We start from the raw sequence: 17,573 nt of genomic DNA, 5'->3' as shown, positions 1-17,573 counted from the left end.
TTGGTTCATGCTTCGCATTAAAGGTTCAAAGATCACAGGCTTTGAACAAGTCAAAGTTGGCTCCAGATTGGTTGAATAGATTTTTTTTTTTTTTTCTTATCTCAATTAATCTGAAAGAACTCTCTTTTCATCTGACATTTCAATTAGTTTTACTTATGTATTTTTTCACTGCTGCTTATAAGAATGCAGCAGTAAAATAATCAGAAGCCAAGTCATTCATTTTCACATGCTGGTACATCCAGGGAGAATAATGTGACCAAAGAAAGAGCTCTTACTTTTAAACAAACAAACAAACAAACAAACAAACAAACAAACAAACAAACAAACAAACAAACAGAGTACATCATATAAAACCATAAATACAAATAACAATATAATCATAAAATGAACAAAATCAAAGTACTGTAAATAAGGATTTTATAAACCAGATCATGCAGCCCACTCATTTAAACTAGTGATGATTGATATACTTGTATAATATGTTTAATCTGGTCCATAATCCTTTCTGTACAATTGCTTGGTAAATTCAATGTTTCATGGCTAAAAGACTTTGGTGCCGACTAAGAACTGCTCTGTCCCTGGTATAACGAACCAGGTAAGAACTTTTGTTGCATGTCGCTCCACATCTTACTCCTTTTACGTAATCTCTAATACAAACCTCAAATGATCCTAAACTTGTTATTAGTATAATATTTGATAAATGTAGAGCTTACAGAGATTCTAAACAGCTTTATTTTGTTTAAAATATCATTCTTCTTTATGGATGAAAACATGCTGAACTATCTCCGAGCAATACTTCACAAAGCTGCTTTGCCAGATAAGGTTCTGTGTTGTGATTAAAAATGTTTTTATATTCTTATTTTCTCTAAAAAAAAAAAAAAAAAGTTTTAAATGTAATTCCCCACATTAAGAAACTGTCAGGAAAACATGTTACTGAAAACTCACATTCCAACAGAAAATAAAGAAGCTTTCCGATCAACCAGGAAAGAAACTGTCCGGCTGGAGCTCTACCAGGATAACAGTGAAGTTTATAGGGAGTGACAGACTATGGGTTTGGCCTCTGATTGGTCAGTGCTTTCTCTCTCTTTGTCTTACACACACACACACACACGCACACGCACACGCACACGCACACACCCAGAGGCAGGGTCACTAAGAAAGAGAGAGGCAGACAAGGTTAACAATGATTATTCAATACCTTTCTCTGTGTTTTCAGTGCTGGGGGTGGAGGAGTTATCTAACACAGGGAAAAAAATAACTGAAACTAGAACTAAAGGCCAAGAAGCATCGTGCACATAGAAAAAGACACAAATCTGAGGTACTGATGGTTTGTAAGTTAAATGGTGAAACTGAAAAGAAATAGTGTGAGACTCTCACTTCCTTTTTTCTTCCTCTTTCTCATTAGGTAATTTGTATTTTCTAACATTACCTATTTACATGCAGTCAAATATAAAACAAATATAGAAACAACAACTCAATTTATGGAGTTGTGAAAAGAAGACTTCTGTATTCTTTGGTGAGAAAAAATACACACTATATAGCATGTAGAGCATTCTGCTTTCTTTCTGCTTTTCATGCATTAATCATTAACTGTGCAACCAGGATACATGTTGTTTGTATTTCACAACCGCGTGTCTGCTAAGCACCACACCCTGGTTATTGTGTACAGTATGTGATGAGCATTGTCAAACACTGATAACATTTCTGTCCTCCACGAATAACAAGAGAAAGACTCATGTTTGGTTGAAACCTTTACCCTCCGTATACACTTATATATCACATTCAATTCAATTCAATTCATACTTTATTAAAAACATAAAAATAGAAGCCAGAAGATATAGAATAAAAATAAAATAAAATGTTCCACAGTAATCAAGCATTTACATTCGGACATGAACACCAGTGACTGAGCCTCACTGAGCTTAGTTCAGGATGGTTAAATCAATTGGATTACCTAAACATATAGTATCTATAAGATTTTATATTACAGATGTGCTGGTGGGTGCACTGACATTAGCAAACATCTGGCTTGTGCCGCAGCTTCGATGGGCTTTCAGCAGCAGCCTCATAGACTGAGCTACCGTGAGTTTCTGCAAACTGCCTTTTCTGTAGCTACGTCACATGTGGGTAGTCATACTATACAGGGGGTTACAGAAAGCTTTAAAGAGAGAGGACTTCAGAATCACTGTACACATACTACATTCATGAACAAACATGTGCATGTGTCACTGTCTATAAATATCCTTTTCATCTGAAAGAGTAATGGTGATGTAATGGGCTAAATATTTAACCCCATTACAAACCTTTAAAGGCAGTCGAAAGAAATCAAAACATGCCTGTATTCTTTACCTCTAACGATGATAATATTTTTCTTAATTTCATTATATTTAATGTCAAAATCCATATCATACTGTGAACAAACCCACAATAACTGCTAAAAACCAGCAATATATAAGCAGAAAATCATCAAATCATCTGCATACATTTGGTAATTATTGAGAGAACTAACAGTCATGCATCCTGTGTCACATCCATTTAACGGTAAATCATTCTTTAAAAAAAAAAAAATCTACATTCAACAAGGGGTAACACTTGCTATTGGTGTGCAATGGTGGAATGTAAATAAGTACATTCACTCAAGTACAACTCAGACATTTTCATTGTATGCATCTTTAAAGTACTCCACATTTCAGAGATAAATATTAGACAGCTAGAGACTTTACATACAAAGGATAACAGTGATCTCCTCATTGACCAACTACAGCATTAAAATTCTGTTTACACATGAATACATATAAGGTTCAATAATGGTCTGTGACTACTCTACATTTGTAATAGAGTATATTTTGCATTGTGGTATTTCTATAAGCATTTAAATAAATGATTTGATTTATTATTCTACCCGTTAATAAAAAGAGGCACTGTTGTGGAGACTTCACAATGACACTATAGAAATAATCTCCCTCATACTGAGACATGTGTATGTTAAATGGTAATTTATTATGTATTTGATTTGTTTTTTTAAACTTCAACTCAAGTACATTACAGACAAGATATTGCATACATCTTTTTTTAAACCAAGTTAGTCCACAGCAGTGTATCTTAATCTTAATGTTTATCTTAAATGTATCTTAATTTAGTTTCTTTCTGTTGCATAAAAATAAAAACGATATCGAAAAGCAATATTAAGCAATATGATATTAATTTTAAGAAATGCCTTGAGCACGTGACAATGATTGGGTTTTTGATGTATCCTGTTTTTTGTGTTATTGCATGTGAACATCCTGATTTCAGACATCTGCATATCCCAGTTTTGAGAAACACAGATTTGCTGGCTGGAATATTCAGAAATATACTGTTTCAGGTATTCAAGGTTTCTGAAGGCTATTGACTACCTACAGACTCCAGCCAACTGAACAGGGAAATGTCTGACTTCTACAGCAATTGTCTTTGGTAATGGAAGGGTTAATTACACTCAGTCCACCCATTATCTATAAATGCTTTATCCTGAACAAGGTCAAGGGGAAGCTGCAGCTTATTCCAGCTGACTTTTGGTTCACCCTGGACAGATTGCCAGTCCATCACACAACCAACACAGAAAGACATACAGAAGCAGACACACACATACATTCACACCTACTGGCAATATAGAATCACCAAAAATCTAATATGTTTGTTAGGTTAATTTCATCTTTGGATGGTGGGAGAAAGATGTAAACTCCACACAGAAAAGCCCCGGCCTAAACCAAGGTTAGGTTCCACTGCACCGTAAATTGTTTAAAATGGGAATAAGCATAGACATTTTGACTACAAGTCTGTCAGATTGATCAATTCAAAACTTCCACTTTGTGTTTGTAAACATCACAGGTGATTCAGCAAACAGCAAGCAGTAATCAGCGTGTATTCTGGGATATGCATAACCAGATTTCCGTGTGTTCCATGTGAACATCTCTGAACCAGAAAACTTGTGTCCCTGTAAGCACACTTATTGATCCAGTGAAAAAGTGTGTTGACTCTGAGTTAATTGAATCAACAACTGTGTTTCAATAAAAAATGAAGGGTTGTACAGCAGAAAACACAGGTAGCAATACTTTATTTAATCTTAGGGGCCTCTCCCTTTGGCTCTTCTTGTTTAGGGGCCTCTCCCTTTGGCTCTTCTTGTTTAGGGGCCTCTCCCTTTGGCTCTTCTTGTTTAGGGGCCTCTCCCTTTGGCTCTTCTTGTTTAGGGGCTTCTCCCTTTGGCTCTTCTTGTTTAGGGGCCTCTCCCTTTGGTTCTTCTTGTTTAGCAGCCTCACCAACTGCTTGAGTACCACACATATTTCTTTAAGACAGTAAGAAGTTTGACAACAGAAAATGCAGTGAGCAACATGTGCATACATATCATTATGGATTTATGAGTGCACTCTGCAGATTTAAGTAGAATAAAATAGTAACCATACCCTGGTAGTTGTGCATCTTTTTTCAAAAAGTCACACACTGAACTCCGTTCAGCTATTTTCTGTTTCAGTGCTGTTTCTTCTGTCTGCCAGCTGCTCCTCTCCTTATCCGATTCATCTGTAAGTGTTATCATAGAACATGGGGAATTGTAAGCATTTCACTGATTAAAAGTTTAAAAAAAATTTGACTGGATGAGAATAACCAGTATGCATTTGATAAAAGAGAGAAAATGGTCTCCCACTGAACATATACATGACAGCTTTAAACATTGAGGCCAATAAAGCATTACTTACCTTTCAGATTTTTTAAATCTGACTCTGCTTTTACCAGCTTGTCTATTTCTGTTTTCTGCAAGTGGAAAAGATAATCACAGCAACACAAAAATTAGTTTGTTCCAGAAATCTTCTCTGCTCATCTTGCAACTGGCAATTCTGGGACTTTCACAGTAAATATTAAAACACTTTTGTCAGAAGGTTAGATAAATCAACAGTGTGACATCATGAAGTATGAGGGTTTACTTCTTGTTCTTTTTCTTTTCACTCCTTACTTTGCTGCACAAGACACTTTGAGTCATTTTCCTGTTTTCTGTGCCCTGGGAGGACTATGTTTTCATCACCGTAATCCACGGTGAAGCCATCGGATCAACTTTTTACAAATGGTTCATGGAGAGCAGCAAATGAGTGAGCGTGATTTTTGATTTAAATTTGCCATGAATAAACCACAAATAAAGAGTGCAATACATTTCTGTCTCCATTCTTACTGCCATTTTAAGAAGTTTAATTTTTAAGAATATGAACAAAACATCTGCAGCAGTAGAGCCAAGAACAGAAAAGGAAAGATAATATTTGTCATTTAATATAACTGATAGCATCTTCCTCTGGTATTTGTATGTCAGTGGTGGTAGTGAGCCCTTTAAGGCTAAGACCTGCCATATGTGTACATGCAGGGACAGTGGGCCTACATTCATTTACATAATTTGAATAATAAACTGCCGTTTATAAACAATATAGTACGCAGGGAAATGTTGTAGGCACTAATGCAGTTTCAGTCCCTGTTCTTACAGAAGTAAAGCCAGGTTGTTTTTTGACAGATGCTGAAGACATGCATGTCCAAACCATTTCAAACAGGTTATGCGGGTTCTTCTTAGACACGGTAAAAGCTATTGTCCCCTTAGAGTTAGATATCATTATAACATAATAATATAAATATAAAGATATAGTTACAAACATAATACCGATATAGAGCTGGTTGGACCCATTTACAAGCTTATTAATGTGCATTGAATTTTAATTTAGCTTTTTATTGCCTATTTAACCCTTCCCCAGGTCTAAAATTACTCCTTTAGTTGTTTCACGTTTAATCGTCTTTTAAGCTGACACCATTTTCTATATCTGTGCGTGAACTAAAACACGTTTCATAGTCTCTCTGCTGCTTCTCACCTCATCTCCCATGCACTTGTCCACGTAACCCTTTGTGTCTTCTGCTTTGTCCCGGAACGTGTTCAATTCTTCCTCCAGCAGTTTCTGCACACCCTGGTTGTTTTCCAGCAGGCTCTCCGTCTCTTTCTTCTCATTCAGAATGTCGTCCAGGACGTCGAGGGTCACCCGCAGTTTGATTTCATTAAACTTGCTCAGTCTAATCTTGCTCTCGTGCTCCTTTTTCCGTAATTTGATTACCCCCAACAAAGCGAGGGATACGAATATTGTCAGAGGCAACAACACCTGCACCTTCATCTTTATACGAGCTAAGCTTTCCTTTCGTGTGTGGGGTGTTTGTTCTGATGGTGGATGGTTCTTCTTCTGTACAGGTGTCACAGCGCCGCGTCTTGAACTTCCATGGGGAGGCCAGAGTCAGGCTGAAGGCAAAGCTGTCCAAACGGGTTATACCTCTCTATGTTGGTAAAGTAAAGTTCATTTATCACAGTCGGAGGCTGACTCACCTGCGCTTTTGAATTAAACACGCATTAGCTTGTATTGAGTCCGAGCTGCGCAGCAGTCCCCCGAGAAAAACGCCCTCTGCGCTCCAAAGAGGAACAGGTTGTACCTGCTCACCTGTCCTGCGCACTTTGACCAGTTCGAACTTTATTAGCTCCAAACAGGTCAAATGTGACAATAGATAAAGAAGGGCACACTATGTTTTAAATATGTGGGGAGCTACTGTGAGAGAGGGAAGATAGTGTGACAAATAGGCTGTGTGCTGCAAAGACCTCATTTCTTAACTTTATTTCGAGACTGAAGGAAGAAACATTCAGGTAAAAAGTACACCACAATAAAAAAAATGCTTTGTTGTAAGTCCAAATATTACAAGTTAAAAAACATTTGGCCTCACAGATTAAGGGAACATGTCTCATTTTAATGGTTCAAACCAGACAGCAACAATGAAGACATTCAAGAAAACTAACATGATCATTATGCAAATACATTCAAGGTGTTTCTAGAAGTGCGCGCCAACCAGAGGGAGAGAACAAAGAGGAAGCAGGTGGTTTGTCACGCCCAGTTGGTTCAGCAGGTTCAGCAGGTTAAACTTCCTTGTCATTGCGAAGAACTGAACTCGAGGGGACACGCTCACATGGTTGGCAGGAGACCTGGGATGAATAAGTGATCCACCTGTCTGCCCCCTCGTCGATCCAGCCTCTCCTTGACCAAGATGAAGATGGTGGTGGGTTTAGTGGGGCTGAGCGTGATCGTAATGGTCGGACTGATTTTCCAGGCCGCTCGTCAGGAGCTGAGCCTGCGTAACCTGAAATCTCGCATGGTGGAGAACTCGGCTGAGGTCCAGAATAAAAAGGAAATCATCGACGAGATGAAAGCCAATATCCAAAAGCTGAAGACAATGCTGTCGCCTACCAACGCAAAGATAGATGAGCTGAACAAGAAAAAGGAAGGAATACAGCAGACGTTGCAGAACCTTGATACAAATCTGCAGACCTGCAACAAGGAGAAGGCAAGGCACACACATACACAACCTCCAGCTTTACTCACAGCTGGGGGTTTCGTGTACGCACTGCATGTTAAAGCATTAGGCTATCACTTTCCAAGATGCGTACATATGATAGGCTACTGACATTGTGTAAGGATCAACTTGCATCTCTGTATTCTGTTACATGTAAATATTTATGTTTTTTTCTACTTGTATATCAGTCAAACTTGCTGACATAAACTTTCCCATGTTCCCTTATCAGGAACATACAGAATTGAAGAAGGCAGAGATGGTAGAAGACTTTCATAAAATCAAAGGTGAGGCAGCTTTTTGTTCACCTCTCTGATCTGATATCCACTCTAAACAAATAGATAGACAGATAGACAGACAGACAGACAGACAGAGAGAATAAGACAAACGCACTGTCTCCACGCCTTCTGTTGGCATTTGGAAAAGTCAGAGGGTGGGTTAATGTCATCCCATTCAAATCTTTGAAGAGCCAAGATTCCTGTCTGTCTTGTATTGAGATTTAATGTTGATGATGAGAAGCCAATGGCACTGGATGTGACGGCACTTTACAGAGCTCCAATTAGACTTCTGTTTAGCTTCAGTCACTGATCTGCACATTGCTAAACCAAGCAGATCTAAATCTCATTCAGCTGCTATTAACATGTCTTTGTAATAGCAGTGAAAACCTGTTGGTTTTTTCTACCCTCAAGTCACCAATTTATAACATTTTAAAATAGGAATATTTCGTTTGTACTCTCATTTGTTTCTCTGTTATTTTCTCAGCTGAGCACGAAGTAGCTAAAAGTAAGGCTCAGAAGGACATTCAGAGCTTGAAACAACAGGTTTTGGATCGGGACAGAGCCATTTGTACCTTTGCAGATACAACCAAGGAGGAAGCACGGTAAGATTTGAAACACCTACTCGCATCCTCAAGAATAAAGACTGTGTGGTCCTGTAGAGCAGTCCAAAACATTAGTGAGCACCTGACCTAGCATTATACTGGAGACTCATCCCACTACAGAGCAGAACCACACTCATGGCTGTATAAATAAATGATGGTGGGCCTTATAATGTCAGGGCTCTGATTGTTGAATTAAAACTTGTTTTCTCTTTTTTTAATTTTGCAGAAAGCTGTGTGGAATAAATGAAGCACCACAATGAAGTCAACACAAACACTGAGTTAACTTTTTCTTCTTTTTTTTTTTTTTAACAAAGCATTCTGTGTGTCAGTATATATTTTGTAATAGCACGGATGTCCGGAAAAGGAAAATGTCTGCATAGGGCAAGTGGTCCAGACATGTGGAATAGGGTTGCAGTTTTATTTCATTTTGTAATGTGATTGTGTTGGTATGTTATGACCATTTCTCTGTAAAATTCTATTGGATTCAAATAAATTAACTTTATTGTCATGTGGAGTTACTACCAATAATGGCTTCCCCTGATTGAACTGATAACTAGATATTGTATAGATCTGAGGCATATGCAGCATTTGTTTTGGATGCCTTGACCCGTGATGAAACCCGAGTGACAGGAAAAGTACAAGATCATCAAATTAATATCTGAAGTCCTGCTAGGAATCGTTAATATACCCGTTCTTTTATGTTCAAGTGTGAAAAACACTGGCTGAGTAAAACACTGAATTAACTGTCACTCAGATAAACATATCATCTTTCCAACCTTTATAATATGGTAACCTTGGAATTAGATGGACCCTTTATATTCTCCCTGCTCATAAATTCTTAACAGGTTAGAAAATAAATGCAATGTGTTCAAAACATATTAATCTGTTAACCTCTGATTTGATAGGTTGGAGAGACAAAACTCAAATGATCAAATGATACCAGTTCAGCTGCATGTTGCTCTGACTCCCTCTAGTGCAGCACAAAGGATTAAGACTGAGGGTGTTAACATTTTATGAAGTGTTTTTTTTTTTTTTTAATGCATTTTGTTCAAATTATTGAGTATCTTTGTACTTGCTCTACACTTGTATAGCTATCAGGTTTTTGTTGTTGTTTTTGTTGTTTTTGTTTTTACAGTTGGGTATTCTCATTTCTCTCAAGTCTCTCAAGGCCTTCCTAAAAAACACATTCACAAGAATGGGAAAGGAGGGCTCAGACCATGACCCTTTGACCTTTGTTTAAATTACAGAAGTTTTAATGTAATACAATTTTTTGGGGGGGCAGAAGTAATAGAGGTTAAATCTTTAGTCCATACTCCAGATTCATAGGCGGCGGTAAAGCACCCGGAAGCTGTTTGCCAACTGCCAAAAAAAAAAAAACACCAATAGAAGAAGAAAAATCCTTCGTACCGGAAGTTGACGAGCGATGATGTGGGTGACACATGAAAGTCACCGGCAAAATAGTCGTAGAGAGACGCGGTAGGTTGTGTTGGTATCTTCAGAGGTAGCCGAACACAAACGTGTTAAACATGCTGAAGAACTGTTACGTAGCCGCTCGGTTTTTACTGCTAACGAAGCGTTTGACAACCACCTCGTAATCCTGAACCGGCGTTGCACTTTATTAGGTATCAAGAATCACTTACTGGGCAGCTTTCAAACAGTGTACAGATGGCAAGATCCCTTGGTCGGATACTCAAGGTCTTCCAGAGCCTTGGTTCTCTCCCATTCTTGTCGACTCCACTCATGCGTCCGTCTGCCAGCGTCTCACTCGGGACCAACTTTGTACGGACCATGATGGTAGGTGGAATAATGTACTGTTTTCACGAAAGTGCTTGAAATGACGAGATGGGTTTTTGTGAAATTGGTTTTCTTTGTTTGCCTCTGGTTTCACACACACACACGCACACACACACGCACGCACGCACGCACGCACACACACACACACACACACACACCACTCCTTTCTTCCAGAAGTTTCTGTAATGGTGTGACTGTATTTTTCCCCGCAGCCGAATAGAATTATAAATAAATTAGAGCAGACAGATTAACATGATTTAAAAAAAAGGCAAGGCAGATTTATTTACCACAGTTCATTCCTACAGGCAACACGAGCTGTTTTACAGAATACAAGGACAACAAGTGATAAAAAAAAACAACTGTCAAAGTAATGCCCAATTGAAAGCACGACACAATCAACGACAGAAATATCACTTAAAAGCAGTGGTAAACAGGTAGGTCTTATCTTTTAGACATATTTAAAAGTGGTCAGTGTAGTTTTGGCTCTTCTGGCAGTTTGTTCCACATTTACCATGTTTAGGTTTCACTCTTGGAACAACCATTAATCCAGAATCAAATGTCCTCAGAGGTCAGGGGGGTCGTACTGGATTAGGAGATCTGATAATTAACTGTTATGGGATTTGTGAACCAACAGTAGGACTTTGTAGATGATACTTTGAAAAACTGCAAGCCGGTGTAGTGATCTGAATACTGGAGTTATATGATTACTTTATTTTATTTTATTTTTAATTTTTTTTTTAATCCTGGTTGTAACCCTGTCAGCAGCATTTTGGATCAGAAGGATCTGTCTGATCAAGCCTGTTTGAAATAATATATTTAGTATTTATGAGTTTCTGAAATGTGGGTTTGGTAGGATTGAGATCAGGACTCATAGAGGGCCCCTTCAGAATAGTCCCATGTTTTGTTCTTGGCCATTCAGGGATGATTTTAGCTGTGTTTTGGGGCCTTATCCTGTTTGAGGACTCATGACCTGCTACTGAAACAGAGTTTTCTAACACTGGGCAGCATGTTTCGCTCCAGATTGCATTGATAGTTTTGAGATTTCATCGTGTAACACACACAGAGTGTATCAATATTTCCTCACACTCCTAGTTTATAAATAACATTTAATAATATACTATCTTTTTGGGGGGCACAGTTAAACATTTGACAAACCAGTATCCTCACATTGATCCACAGGTGAGTTTAAATAGATTACTTTCGCGTGTTCCTATTATTCCACCATTAACTAAGGTTGTAATGCATTTCCCTGTTTGCAGACTTTGCCATCACTCTTTTCTTTCAAGCCTCGAGACTTCAGCCTTCCCAACTCCTCGTGGAGCGCAGAAATGAGGCGGTTGTATGAGCACTATGACATCCAATGTGAGGTGGAGACAGAGGCAGGAGAGAAACAGGGAGGGCCGTGGAAGAGAATTCCGAGCTTCAATCGTTCCCTCAAGTTTGTTCCAGGTACAAGTGCCGACTGTGATGTTTGTCTGTCTCTCTGCTTGTTTGTTTTGTTCATGAAACAGAGTGAGCATGATGATGGGATGGGGCAATAATCCGGTTGTCAGTCTTAAAGGTTTAACTTCAAACATTTCTACATCTCCTACTTGCACCTGTTTTTTGTTGTTGTTGGTTTTGTTTTTTTTTGCTTGGGCTGCTGAATGTTTAACTGTTTTTTTTTTTTTCCTATCAGGCGGAGTGTATCTCAGTAAAATAATCCAGTCAAAAGCTCGTCTTTTTACCAGGAACATCCGAGAATCGGGGGCAGCATTTGAGTATGTTCTCTTTGTGAATGAGGAGGAACAGAGGTGTGTGTGCATTTTCCAGGCTGGACACCTACTGGAGGGGCCACCAGGGTGAGATAACTGTTCGTGTTTTACAAGTTTGTTTATAGCTGACTGTGGTATGTACCTAAGATTTAACCTCTGCATTACTTCTACCAAAAAATAAATTAAAATAAAAACAATAGACATACTTAAATAAATTAAACAGAACCTGAAAAAGAATAAACATTATGCAAGTGTTTTTTTGTTGTTAAACTAACAGCTTCAAAATTATTTGTTTTGGTTTAGGGTTCTTGCTCTTTTTCACTTGGGTTGATTGAGTCTCTTGCGAAGTGTGTAATTCTTTATGCCTCTACGTCACACACCACCAACTGAAGGTGTACAGCTAGCCATGAGAAAACAGCTCAGTATTCTCAAATAAAGACATCATGGCAGAGGGAAGCTAAGAAGAGAAAAAGACGGAGCAAGAGGCTGGATTTCACTAAATCTCAAACTGTCTCTCAGTTGTTGGCGAGAACTATACAAAATATAAGATGCCGAAGCTGGCCTTCTTGCTGTTGAACTAATAAGTCATATTAGCTAGTTTTGCTATGTTAAGTTGTCAACTTGCTAGTTTTTGATCATCAAGTGAGGTCAATTTGACTGCCTACCTCTCTGGATAATGTAAGCAAACCTGCTAGATAACACACTCGGACCTCGGCACTGGTAATAAGTGCTCATGAACTGGTTGCTGTCCTGTTATCTTGGCCAGCTTGCCACCCAAATTTGCATCACGTGTGAGGGGAAAAAGTTTTATCAGGGTCATTTAGCTGACTAGCTGCTCTTTTTGTTAACTTCCCATGTTTTTCTGACTAGACATGAGTGTACAGCCAGATTGTCTGTTTGTATTGAAATTATGATATTGTGTGATTACCACTTGTGGCTACAGAGGTCGCTGTTGCTGCTACTCAGCAAAAAGTTATAAAATGTTGTTTTAACTGGACTTAATACAAAACAGCACAGACATATTCTCTTGAATACATTTGCACATTTAAACCAAAAAAACTGTCTTGGTCTGATATAAGGTAGTTTGTGGCTCTGTCCATTCAGAAGATGAATGGACAGAGTCCACAGTTTGATTTGCATGGTCCTTTATTCTCATTTCCCTCTCTCTCTATCCTTTAATTTCCTGTCTGCCGTTCTACCATCAGATTACCATTAAAGGCAAACTGCCAAAAATAAATAATCAAAATGAAAACAGAATGACTTCATAAAATGGGCTCATTTTAAATCTTCATACTTCACTAAACCTCACTCGTTTTGAACTTTGTAGTTGACGTGTAAAACGATAATGTGTATGTTTCCAGACATGTCCACGGGGGGGCGATAGCAACCATGATTGATACTGTGGCAGGATCTCATGCTGCTATACTCTCTGGACCTGTTATGACTGCCAACCTCAACATTAACTACCGCAGGTACAAAAATAAGAAATTTTCATTAACAAGTACTACTTGCTTTGTTGTATCATTACATTTTTTTTATTTAGTCTAGAAGAATCAATGAATCTGATTAAGAGAAGTTTTGCAGCAAAGTTGAAACATTTAAACAACAACAAAATGTAGCATACTGAAAATGCTAGTTTTTAATTTTTTTGTATGATGATTGACACAAATTTTCTAGATATTAGAGTCTCATTTATGTATGTGGAAGATATTTAGCTGTGTGCAGGATTTAATGCACTATTAATGTGCTGGTCAGGTGGTGCAGAGTGCCTTCATAAGACTGCATGTAATTTATGAAAGTGTCTCCTTGCTCAGAGCTAGTATTAAGTAGATTGACATCAAATGATGTCACAGACAATTCAGTTCACAAAGGAAATATTTATTTCAGCTATGTGCAACAACTGTGTGTTAACCCCAAATGCTCTGGTTCACTTATTGTGGTCACCGGAGGGCCAACAGATATTTTCTTGGGATCATTTGAGATGAACATTCAATGACTAACAACTGCTCGCCTTAACCAACGTATCAAAATGATGATTATAATAATGATTCCATTAAGTGCGTCAGAAAGCACAAGCACAAACATCAATATACTGTATAACAGTTATCATTCATGGTCAGTTCACCCTAACAAACAGTTGTCTTGTCCCAAGCCCCATTCCACTGGGAAGTACGGTGTTGATTGAATCCTGTCTGGACAAGCAGGAAGGCAGAAAAATGTGTGTTTCGTGTAAACTGACCAGCAACGATGGCTCCAAACTGCACACAGAAGCAACAGGTACACTTTTTATACTCACAGCGTGCCTGATAGACACGTCAACGTGAAAGAAAGCTTGTAGTTAAATCATCGTTCTGTTCTTTGACCTTCTGTCTGAAAACTGTTCTGTTTTCTTTCATCCCTCACATGCAGCACTGTTTCTGTCAATCAACGTCAGCCATCTACTACGGGAAGGGTGACGCAAACACGTCCGCCTGCCACACTCAGCAAGCGGTGGCCAAAACAAGTGTGTGTGTGTGCGCGTGTGAGAGTGCACGTGTATGTCTGAATGTGTGAGTGTGTCGTTACTTTGGAGTATTTTTTTGGGGGGGTGTACTTAATTTTCAGCTGAGCTGAGAGCAACTTCTCTAAATGACATTGTTGATCTGTCATCATTAATTAATACAGTATTAACAGCAGTAACAGTTCAACTTTAAGGAAGTATCTTGACTTCACTACATCTGCTTAGTGTTACTAACACATACACAGTACATATCTAAACCTTATTTATTGAACAAAATATTCAGGGTTATTTGTTATAACTTTGACAGTATTTATAGTTTTCTGGAACATTAGGGCCTTTAACATTGAACTTATTACTCAACATGTACATGATTGTTTTGTTTCTTCGTGTAAAGCCTTATTTAAGGGTACTGTACACATTTTACAAACCACATGCTGTTTGTCAACAAATTAAATGGTTTACAACAGGAAATAAAATGGAATTGTTTTGCTTCTTTTGTTAATGTAGTAGTTTTGTGCTTCTAAAAACTGGATGTTGAATCGGATGTAGAACTGCATCTACATTCAATGAAAGATATTCTTTCAAGTTACTGTATTGTGCATAGGTTTTTGCCAAAAAACACTCGTCACCATTTCTAATTGCCCCAAGTGAAAAAACATGATGATTTAAATGCATACGATATATATACATATATATATATATATGTATATATATATATATGTATATATATCGTATGCTAAGGTTTAATTGGTACTTAAATTACTATGTTTGATAAGAGTCAGGGTTTAGGGCATATTATTATTTTGTCAAGAATAAATGCAGAATGTCATGGGCTGCGTTTTGTCTGTAGCTGATACTCTTCACAGATGTTCGGATTCTTGTTGAAACTCAAGTTTTGCTGTCACTGCAGATATCTAATAAGTGTAGCATATCAGCTAATAGAATAGAGTCAGGTGCCTCCTACATCAAAAATGTTACCCTTTTAGTTTTGATTTTCAGGTGTGGGTTGTTAACTACCCGTGCACATGGTGGATGTGGTTCTATTTAAATGTGAGGTGCAGATTTGCATGCCCTGAGAATATTGTGACAATGAAGATAAAAGGGCTTCATAACCAAAATCATCACGCTGTCGTCTTGTTTGTTGGCTGGTTCATATCCGACACTTCTAACATGTTCCTACATTCAGAAATGACTGAGGCATGCTACAGTACTCCATAAAAAGTAACACTGTCCACATCACAGAGATCTGTGCTGCTGCAGTCTGTGATTCTAAAATAACACATTTATGATAAACACCGGAAAGAATATAAAACACTGTTTTGGATTAGTCACATACTGTACTGACTACAGGTTGAAGCCACCATTGAATTTTTTTTTACACTGGACCATAAAAGATACATGTGAGTGCAATGTTGACATTCATACCAACACTTTCATACCAACACTGAGGCTCACATTATGCTTGACATGTTGACTAGAGGACATTTCTACTTTATTTTCATGCTATGGGTGTGGAACACTTATGAAATGACACCAAAGTATACAAATATGTGGCTTCAAGTTTTCTTAGAGGGCATGATTTCATTGTTCAAATATAACATCAGACTATATGTTTTTTTCTATAATTTGACAATTTCTTGCTAAATTTTGCTTAAATGGAAACAGCAACAACTAAAAGCTGAGTCCCCCCACAATTGTCAAATGGAGCCAAAGTGGCTGAGACAGTGACATCTACTGTTAATTCTGCCATATTCAAAGAGAAAGGAGTTTTTTTTAATTTACATTCTTAATGTTTCCTTCTGTTTTCAGCTTTTTTCGGATGAAATCCACTGATTTATTTGACGTACAGCTTCCTGCCATTTATTAATATTACTCCTTTGCCAGTTTTATTTTTAACAAAATGCCCTCCAATGTCTAAATACACGTAAAAATGAATGTGACAGTTCTAGCATTAATCTGTACTACGTCCATTTTATGTAAAGAAATGTTTGCGCATTAACAGGAGATGGTGAATATGTTTTTGTTCAGGAAAGAAATATTGCTTACAACTACACTACAAGATCCACACACTTGCAACTGCATTTAACTTTACTTCTCACACAGTTTGGTCCGATTTGTGGTTTCTGAGTATATGGGCTCTTCACAGTTCAGGCCCAGTGGTCTTCTGAGGGCCCCTCACGTCTTTAACCTCAGTAAAGTGCAGATGGAAATGCTACCTTTAAAACCTCTATGGTGTATGTGGGTGTGTGGGGTGTGTGTGGGGTGTGTGTGTGTGTGTGTGTGTGTGTGTGTGTGTGTGTGTGTGTGTGCGTGTGCGTGTGTGTGTGCCTGTGTGTGAGTGCAGGACAAATGAACACCAGCAGTTTTTTTTCTTTTCCCCTATAGTGTCATGTGGTCAAGTTGGGTTTGAGGAAGCGGATGGGGTGAGAGGCAGTTGTTTTCCACTTTCAGTTAAAACCACCTGCAACAACCTCTGTCCACTGTAGCAGCTCAGGGGCCACAGGCTTTCAACTTTTTTTTTTGAGGGAGAACAGTTTCACATTCCCATGGTATTGAAATGTTTGTCATGCAAGGTTTGAATTTGTCATACAGATTTTCTTCCAACATAGAGAGGAGTGTGATCTATAACTAAGACACACTGTTCAGGATTTCAATTAACAACAATATCAGTAACAGCCGGTTTACCCCAAAAAATATACCAAAGTTTAGTGCAATAGTTATCAATTAGTAATTTGAGAGAAAACTAATCAGGTAAATTAAGCATTTTGGTTCACAACCTCTGTTTTATGAGGATTTTTTTTTTTTTTTTTACACTTGGTGAGACAAAATCAACAGTTATGACAACTTGTGTGCGAAGAAACATGCTGATCCTGAGATATAATAGCATGATTATTTTATTGATATTTAACAGCTAGGCACATTCCTGTGTTGGAGGAATCATGGTTAACCTACTCAGTTTTATTTAAGGCAACAATAGATTGATATGGTAAAAATGTACTTAAAGTCTAAAAACAGCATTGCACAATGCTTCTCTCTATTCAATGATAAAAAAAAAAAATACTCTGCTTATAACAATTTGTGCCTGGTTATCTGACAAAGGCTCTTAAAACGATGTCTACGCCTTATCCTTCATTAAAAACACAGAATCTACATTATGAATCTGATTATATTTTAAAAGTGTAACCATTGAATACAAGATGTCTTCTACATAATGAAATACAATTCTTATTATATGATACAGCCTTTAGGTTTCCACATC

General features: G+C 37.9%; 2 protein-coding genes and 1 long non-coding RNA gene across 3 annotated transcripts; 2 read left to right on the top strand and 1 right to left on the bottom strand.

Annotated features, from left to right (window-relative positions):
- Positions 1-4,076: 4,076 nt before the first annotated feature.
- LOC138619474 (uncharacterized) lies at positions 4,077-6,443 on the bottom strand. The gene is made up of 4 exons (XM_069695981.1): positions 5,877-6,443; positions 4,731-4,785; positions 4,440-4,554; positions 4,077-4,321 (listed from the first exon to the last, which is right to left on the bottom strand). Exons 1-4 carry the CDS (start codon positions 6,168-6,170, stop codon positions 4,093-4,095), a joined length of 693 nt encoding a protein of 230 aa, XP_069552082.1. The 5' UTR covers positions 6,171-6,443; the 3' UTR covers positions 4,077-4,092.
- Positions 6,444-7,595: 1,152 nt separating this feature from the next.
- Positions 7,596-8,774, top strand: LOC138619480 (uncharacterized). The gene is made up of 3 exons (XR_011310817.1): positions 7,596-7,673; positions 8,149-8,266; positions 8,493-8,774. It is a non-coding gene; the product is annotated as an uncharacterized lncRNA (long non-coding RNA).
- A 905-nt stretch (positions 8,775-9,679) lies between these two features.
- them4 (thioesterase superfamily member 4) lies at positions 9,680-15,441 on the top strand. Its single transcript, XM_069695980.1, has 6 exons — positions 9,680-10,060; positions 11,320-11,509; positions 11,739-11,901; positions 13,176-13,286; positions 13,967-14,091; positions 14,224-15,441. Exons 1-6 carry the CDS (start codon positions 9,932-9,934, stop codon positions 14,268-14,270), a joined length of 765 nt encoding a protein of 254 aa, XP_069552081.1. The 5' UTR covers positions 9,680-9,931; the 3' UTR covers positions 14,271-15,441.
- Positions 15,442-17,573: the final 2,132 nt, after the last annotated feature.

The sequence above is a fragment of the Brachyistius frenatus genome, unplaced genomic scaffold (assembly GCF_029030835.1).
Source record: "Brachyistius frenatus isolate BFR_SWC_R1_liver_20210118 unplaced genomic scaffold, ASM2903083v1 Contig_20, whole genome shotgun sequence".
Taxonomy (NCBI): domain Eukaryota; kingdom Metazoa; phylum Chordata; class Actinopteri; family Embiotocidae; genus Brachyistius; species Brachyistius frenatus.
The sequence above is the reverse complement of the archived record's forward strand: the minus strand, read 5'-3'. Positions and strand labels throughout refer to the sequence as shown.